The following is a 7,812-nucleotide window of genomic DNA, read 5'->3' on the forward strand; positions in this document are numbered from 1 at the left end:
AGAACGAAACATTCTTTATAAGAGTGTGAAAACTTCTCACGAGCACACGCGTTTTAAAAACTTTGAGGAAAAGTCCATTATTGGAGTCGAAAAATGTAATCACATGCAATGTGTTTTATGGTTGGTGGGACCTAATTTCATTATTATTTTTTGGGTTCTACTTTTATTTTTTTTTTAAGTAAAGTTGGATGTATACTTTTTCTTTATACATGGTTCATTCAAGCGCATAAGAACCCACTAGATAGGCTAGTTAACATTCGTCCATAACATGCTAGAAAAGTAATCTATGATCATATAACATACAACATGTATAAAGTCTCATATTAAAAATCTGGGTTTATTTAGTTGATGTGCATAAAACTTTCATACTTACTATAACGTAAATTTCTTACGAGACGTACACACATATTTATGGTATTTCATTCATACTTATCATACATGGTATATCATGATGTCTCTATGATATTAACATAACAAAAACAGAAAATATGTATGACAAAGTTGATTCTAAATTCATACATCAACAATAACACGAAAATAGAGGCATAAGGGCTTCAAACAATTTCATACTTGTAAGCTTATCCTATTCAACTTGGGTGGGTGTGAGATAAGGATATGATTGATTTTGTTTTGAAAGGAAAGATGTTAATAGAATTAGAAATTGAAGTGGGGGCCTTGAATGTGTACGATATTCACATCTAAGACATAGGTTTATAATTCTTTGCTTGGTGGCCTAAATAGAGTGCGCCAAAGAATTGGGTGATGAGAAATGAGAGTTGGGTTAGCCATTGACCATAGAGATAAAGAGAGAGAGAGAGAGAGAAAGAACAAAAAAAGCATCACAATTCTCTCTCCCATGTTCACAAACTCCAATAATTGACCAATTTAGAGAGTGATTTTAGGGTTAAATTTGTGGATCAATGATGGGTTTGAATCAAGTGGAGTCCATCTTTCCACGAGGACGATGTTTTTTTAAATATGCTTTGGATCCATGTTCGTGTCTCCATTTCAATGTCCATGTCTTCTTTTTCCTTCCCCTTCCCATTATTATTATTATTATTATTATTATTATTATTATTATTATTTGTGTATAACTTAATACTTTAATTAAAAGAAGACAACAAAAAAAAAAAAAAAAAAAAAAAAAAAAAAAAAAAACTCCCTCCTTTTAAGTGGATTCCAACTCCTCATTCAACCATAGATTCCCTTCTTCCATGGTGCCTTTCCCTTTCACCAAACCATCCAAAATATTCAAAACCTCATTATTTTCCCCTCACTCTCCTTACCAACTCACCAACAAACCCCATAATATTAACCATAATCAACTTCCATTCCATTCATCTCTTAATCTTAATCTTCATATCCCACGTATTAAATGGAACATTTTTATCGATATGTTCTTAACTCAAATGACCCGTTAATGTTGATGTTGAAACGTCACCTTAAATTATTGGTACATTCATAAAAAAATAATACATTAAAAGTAGCATTGTTGCATTGCATTGCATGTGGGGATCATATTAGATGAGGTGTTTTAGTATCTCTTTTCTCCTCCCATGGTGTTGTGAACATGTTTGTTGTTTCTACAACAAATGAAACAACAGCTTTTGTTGGGAGAATAAAAGAAATATCTAGTCAAAAGTTGTCTTATAAAAACATTTAAATAATTTCTTTTTCTTTTTCTTTTTAATTTATTATTGTTGTTGTTGTTCTTGAAAGCTGGCTGGATGGATGGATGGCCTACTGATTTCGGATTTTTCAAGAACTCGAATTTGGGTATCTCCAAAACAAAAGCTTTACAACAAGTATTGATTGATTATTATGTTATTCCCCCATCTTCTGTTTCTATTTGTCTGCGCAAAAGGGTGTCTGCACATCCTTAGTTTCAAACTAAGGTAGCAATGCATATGCTTTCCCCCAACCATACCATAATTTATATTTTTTTTTTAGCCTTAGATTTGGTTTAACTTCATAACCTTTTCTTGGTTTGTGAATTTGAGACCATATTCGAATGAGAATAATCCCGAGAATAAGAGGCAAAATCATAAGAACTTCATAGTTAAACGTGTTTTGTTTGGAACGATAATTTATCACAATAGACACATGTCGGAACCTCAATTTGGAATCTAGAATTTGAATTTTAAAATTCATGTTTATTCAACTTAGTAAGGCATCAAGCAGAGTTAAGGTAATAATTAATGGACTTAAATTCATATAATATTTTTTTTTTAAAAAAAAGGTGACATTACAGAAATAAAAACTTATATTTAAACCAACTGCCAAACTAGTTCGAAGGCATAGTTAATTAAAGAAAAGAATTATTATATTAATATTGGATGTACTTGGAGTAGATTTGCAGATCCTGTTGAATTAGTTTATTCCATACGTACAAATAATTTGAAATAAAATAAAAGCAAATGGGAATATTAAATTTAAAAGCCTTTAATTAAGAAATAAACACTGTCCACAAAACTGTTAATCAATTAGCCTCAGGGGTTCCTCCTCCACAGCTGTCCACAAAACAGGACGCTGCTGCTCCATATCCATCCAATTACTCTGGATTTTTTTTTAAAAAAAAAAAAAATTAATTTCTTTATGTATACAATATATCTGTCTTAGTACTATCAAAATATTAATTAATCTCTTGTTTGGGTGAACATGTATTCAAATCTCATTGGTTGATGACACCTAAATTAGGGTTTCAAATACCTTACCTTCTAGTATTGTTTGAGCCCACTATCAACATATATATTGTCCGATCTTTACATCCTTATAAGAAATGCGACTTTGAAACTTGATGAACCCGTTAAACGTGAGTGGAATGGAACAATAATGATGGATATGTGAGTGTGTATGAGATGGGAGGGGACAAAGAAAGAAAAAGGGGTCTCTCTTTGAGTTGCAAAGCAATGGGTATGGGTTTGAGAGAGAGAGAAGGAAAGAGGAGTATAAAAGAATGGTTTTTTTTAATGAATTAAAGCTCAGCTAAAGGGTTAGCCATCCCTTTGTTGGCACCAATAATTGGTCCATTGGAGTGCGTGAAAATTGAAAAGCACCACTGCCTTTCAACTGCTGCCTCCCTCCCTTTCTCTCTCTCTCTCTAACCCATTCACTAATAATCAATGCCCTTTGACCACTCACGACGCCCTTCACCCTCCATTATTTCTCTTACCAAAACCCATGCATCTCCCTCTTATTCACTGTATTTTACCTATGCAACAAACAATAGTACAAACTCTCTGTATCTCCTTCATCAACATCTTACGTGTCGATTTTCGTCAATTAAAACGTTTCTTAATTCATTAAAAATATATATCATTTCGATTAACATCACACAAGTTCGAATCTTTTAAAATTATGTACATTTCTTCCCATATGATAATGACATTTAGATAATAAAAAAAATCTTTAATACCGTGTCCTAGTGCCCACCATGAAACTTAACATAGCTTTTCTTGAAGTTCGATCACTTTTTTCGTCAATTATTCTAATGCAAACTAGGTCAATGTTTGAGAGTAATTATGTCGCTTTTCACTGTAGTATGAGTACAAGTTTTTCGGTTGAGAGGATGATGGCCCCAATTATTTGGTACATAGCCTATAAGTTATTTCCTATACTTCATAGCATCTTTTTATAGGTGTCACTCTCTTTTTATCTTTAACCCCTTAGAGTTACAAATACTTGTAGGGTAGGTCGAAATGATAGCTAGTGAAACATGACATATGCAAGTTGTCATGTATAAACGAAAAGGAATACTCGTTCTTATTATTTAAGATATGTTGCCTTCAATATTATATGAAATATGAATTTGTTTAATCAATACAAACTCAAATAAAAATATAATCTTTTAGATTTCTTATCTAAGATGATGGTAATTAAGTATATTATCGTGTGTTTGTTCGTATGTAACGAAATGTAGTATTTGAATGGAGAAGTTTTGGCAATATAATATCACCCACCAAAACCAAAACAAAAAAGCAATTAATTAAGAACAATGCTTTGGTACAAGATTCTCGAAAATGAACCACTTGTAAAGGGTGTATTACCAATCACTAAAATCAAAGTTGCATCACTCAAGAATTTCTCCATAAATCATGGAATTTCATATTGATTCTACTGGTTATGGTCCCTGGTTATGCCTCCATAATTAGGCCACCCCTTAATGAGTTTGACCATTATTAAAGTTTATTCTTACCCATCAACTTTTTAATTTACAAACTCTAATCTAAACAATTATTAAAGCCTTAGTTGCAATGAACATAACTAAAGGTGGTGATCCCATGGCCTACGCAAAACTCTAGTAGTTCCTCAACATTCTAAAAGAAACCACATGAGAATTGTACCAAAAAAGTAAAAGAGTGTATTTTGGTTTGGTACACAAAAAGGGGAAGAACCATATAATGGTCTCTGCAAAAGTGCTTCTTCTTTTCTCCAGGGCAGCCTCAGAATGGAAAAGTAAGTATTGAAGGCCATCTACTTTTTTTACACGTCCGTCCATCGCCTTTCATTAATCAACTCTTTGTTAACTTGCACAACATTCTCGCCATTAAACAAAAGGAAAGGAGAGTTACATCAACAAAAAGCCGATATCGTATTCTTCTCTAAGTATTGGGTTGGTACTTCCGTCTCGACCTTCGGTTAAATTTGTGTAGTTCAAGATTAAGATGTCGAGTTTATCTAGCCTATATATATTTGTTATACAAGTTTGTTTGTTTGAACGGGTTGGAACGGTTAATGTTAGAAGTGTTTTAACCAAATAAGGATATTATTAAAGATCTCATCGCATTTGGCTCCTATATCAAAAACTATAAAAAGTTGAAAGAAAAAACTTTAGAACACCTTAAACAACATTAAAAACATTTAATCAAATTCTTTACTATGAATATTCAAACACATTTGATCTCTCCCACTATCTATAATAATTCATGAAAAAATTGTTAAAAAGTCACGTCAAAAATTCGAATCCTTCACCTTCATATTATATAATGGAAGTAAGAACGATGGGACGATGACAAAGTTGAGAGAAAAAGATGGCTAAGTTACAATACTATTTGTGGTCTTAAAACACAGTTAGTTTACAGATATGTGTAAGTAGGAGGGAACCGAGGTGAAGGAAAAAGTTACAATTTTTGTTTTTCCCATTGACCCTTCTACTTTTTTTTTCTTTTTAACTACTAACCCCTAGAGAAAAAGGAAATTACAACATGTACTGAATTCCCACTCTTTCTCTCTCTACTTCTCAAACCCTGCAATGTCTTCTTAATAAAGATGGTCGCTTCCATTGCACCAAACGTTGCAAAAAGTGCATAACCTGTAATCAACATTTCAAACCCCGTCACAAAAATGATACCAATAATAATAAAGGATATTGATGTTGTTATCTCGTGAAACTTGCCTCGGAAGGTTCTTGTAAAGAATACGAAGCGTGGGTGTCTTTAGGAATTTTCGACACGAGAATTCCAAATCCTTGCTCTCTTTCCCGTAGAACCTATGTATATATATATATATAATGAAAGAGATTAATAAAACCCAACTTTACATCCTTAACACAAACACGCGTGATAGACACAATACCACACAATACCTTAAATGCATCTTCGTCCGTACGGTCATCTCCAATATAAATAGGAAACACGTCAGAACAGTTTGCATACCCTGAATTCAAAATTTTACATTTCATCAACCACGAGATCGAGTATAACAGCCGTGTCGAATAATTTCTCGAGAGAAAAACAAACCTAGCGACTCTAACAAAAACTCGAGGGCCTTCCCTTTGTCCCACTTGATGGTAGGACGGATTTCTAGAACCTGTAAATAAGAAGAAGAAGTAGTATTAAGTTTTTTTGTGTGTCGTATTATATTTCAAAGCTTTGTAGATGGGAAGAGAGGAGAGAGAATAAGGACCTTTCTTCCTTGTGTTAGTCGGAGCTTTGGGTATTCCTTAACCACTGATTTAACTTCATGGGCCAAATTATTCCATTCCTGTAAATTTCAAAAAATTCGAGAATAATAAGAAAAAAAAAATAATAATTATAATTATAATTATAATAATGACACTAATTATTGTGATGTAATAATAATATGGACATCTTTCGCTTCTCTCTACCTTTTCATCAACACAGCGAAAATGCACTGAGATACAGAACTTGTTGTTCTCCACTTTGGCCCCTGGAGTTGATTTCATTTTCTCTACCAGCTGTTCATAGACCTAACCAAAACAAATTCAAAATTTTCATTAAAATTCTGTTCCTTAAATCCTTGTCTTCTTCAACCAAAGCTTATTTCGGAAGAATTAAGGAAACCCACGTCGTCAATCATCGGGAGAAACTCGCTCGCAGGTTGGAACAGGAGGCCTTGATTAACCTGAAAAAGAACCACCTCGGATTCATCAATATTAATTAAATTATTTATAGTTTAATCATTACGAAATTTAAAAGTTGAAAAAAATTTGATCTTTTTTGAGTTTGGGGTGGCTTACAGCTTTCTTGAGTTTGGAGGTTTTAGTTGGGCCTTTAATGTCCATGCCATGGCTGCCGGCGTAGTAAAGCTCCCCCAGTCTAATGAACCCGTACACCTACAATTCCGTCGCGGGCGGCGGAGATGAGACCAAAAAGGTGAGTTTTTTGGATGGGAAAAAGAAGGATGAGTTGGAGTAAATTGAATGTAGCGGAAAGGTACCTTGTCTCTGCATCTGCCACTGACGATGGCGGTCGGAAAGCATCTGGCAAGCTTTTTCACTGTCTTCCTCATCTGAATCCAAATTGCCCAAAAGCGAAATCGGTGAGTAAGAACAGAGAGAAACCCAATAAAAAGGGAAAACAGAGATTAATGATGAATTCGACAGAGTACTTACAGCTTCCGACATGAAAGCCTTGTCGGGGTCCGCAACAATCGGAGAAAGAGTTCCATCGTAATCCAAAAACATCACAATTTGTTTCCCTTTCGAAGATTGAATAATCGGATCGAACATATCCAGAGCCGAAGGATGATGAAGCTGTTCCATTAACACCCAAAAAATTAAAATTCTGTTTCGAGAAATTACCCAGTGTAAAAAAAAAAAAAAAAAAAACCAGGATATAGGAAGGGCTCTCACAATCCAAGAGTTATGGTGGTCGTCGGCACCGTCTTCGGCGGTGGCGGTGGCGGGGGGAAGAGATTTAACATGGGTTGGAGAAGAAGCTCTCATTGATTCAATCCAACCGCCATTAACATCAAGGTCCTTGAGGATTTTTTTACGGGAAATGGAGATGTAGCCGCCGGGAGCTGGTGGCGGTTTCTGAGCAGTGGTGGCGAAAATGGAGGAGTTGGAGACGGCGACGGTGATGGACATGTTGATGCCGGATTTGGAATCGGAAACTACCACATTCTGGTTCGTCATCGGAATTACAAGAACAACGACCCTGTTTTTTGTTGTTTGAATTAAAATATTTCTGGTTTTTCCAAATTGGGAGCTTCAAGAACACAAAAAACCGGAATCTTTTGTGGAAAGATTGAAAGCTTGAGAGACCCAAGTCGGAGGAAATTAGGAAAGGGGGAATTTGGGGAGAGGGAAAAAACAGAGGAAGAAGAACAGAGAGAGTTATGGTGGGGAGAGAGAGGGAGGTGAAGGGTAGATTTATAGTGGCAGAGGAGAGGGGTGGGGGGCAGTGGAGGAGATAGCGAAGAGAACCCATAAGCCACCATAACTTAACTGATGGGGTCCACATTTTGTGGGGCCCACCACCCCTAATCCGCCGTCTTAAGCCGTCACCGTAACAGCACCTCCTCCCCCTCCCCCTCCTCCTCCCTCCTCCCCGTCCCACTGGCTCAAAT

The 7,812-nt window shown here is 35.3% G+C and overlaps 1 protein-coding gene across 1 annotated transcript; it reads right to left on the reverse strand.

The window, feature by feature from the left end:
* Nucleotides 1-5,017: 5,017 nt before the first annotated feature.
* LOC111777656 (putative trehalose-phosphate phosphatase J) lies at nucleotides 5,018-7,594 on the reverse strand. Its single transcript, XM_087117055.1, has 11 exons — nucleotides 7,094-7,594; nucleotides 6,854-6,994; nucleotides 6,679-6,750; nucleotides 6,479-6,574; nucleotides 6,307-6,363; nucleotides 6,107-6,208; nucleotides 5,905-5,982; nucleotides 5,739-5,808; nucleotides 5,585-5,655; nucleotides 5,396-5,488; nucleotides 5,018-5,311 (listed from the first exon to the last, which is right to left on the reverse strand). The coding sequence occupies exons 1-11, from the start codon at nucleotides 7,376-7,378 to the stop codon at nucleotides 5,240-5,242; spliced, it is 1,137 nt and encodes a 378-aa protein (XP_086973181.1). The 5' UTR covers nucleotides 7,379-7,594; the 3' UTR covers nucleotides 5,018-5,239.
* Nucleotides 7,595-7,812: the final 218 nt, after the last annotated feature.

This window comes from Cucurbita pepo, chromosome 1, assembly GCF_057944985.1.
Source record: "Cucurbita pepo subsp. pepo isolate OVF chromosome 1, ASM5794498v1, whole genome shotgun sequence".
NCBI lineage: Eukaryota > Viridiplantae > Streptophyta > Magnoliopsida > Cucurbitales > Cucurbitaceae > Cucurbita > Cucurbita pepo.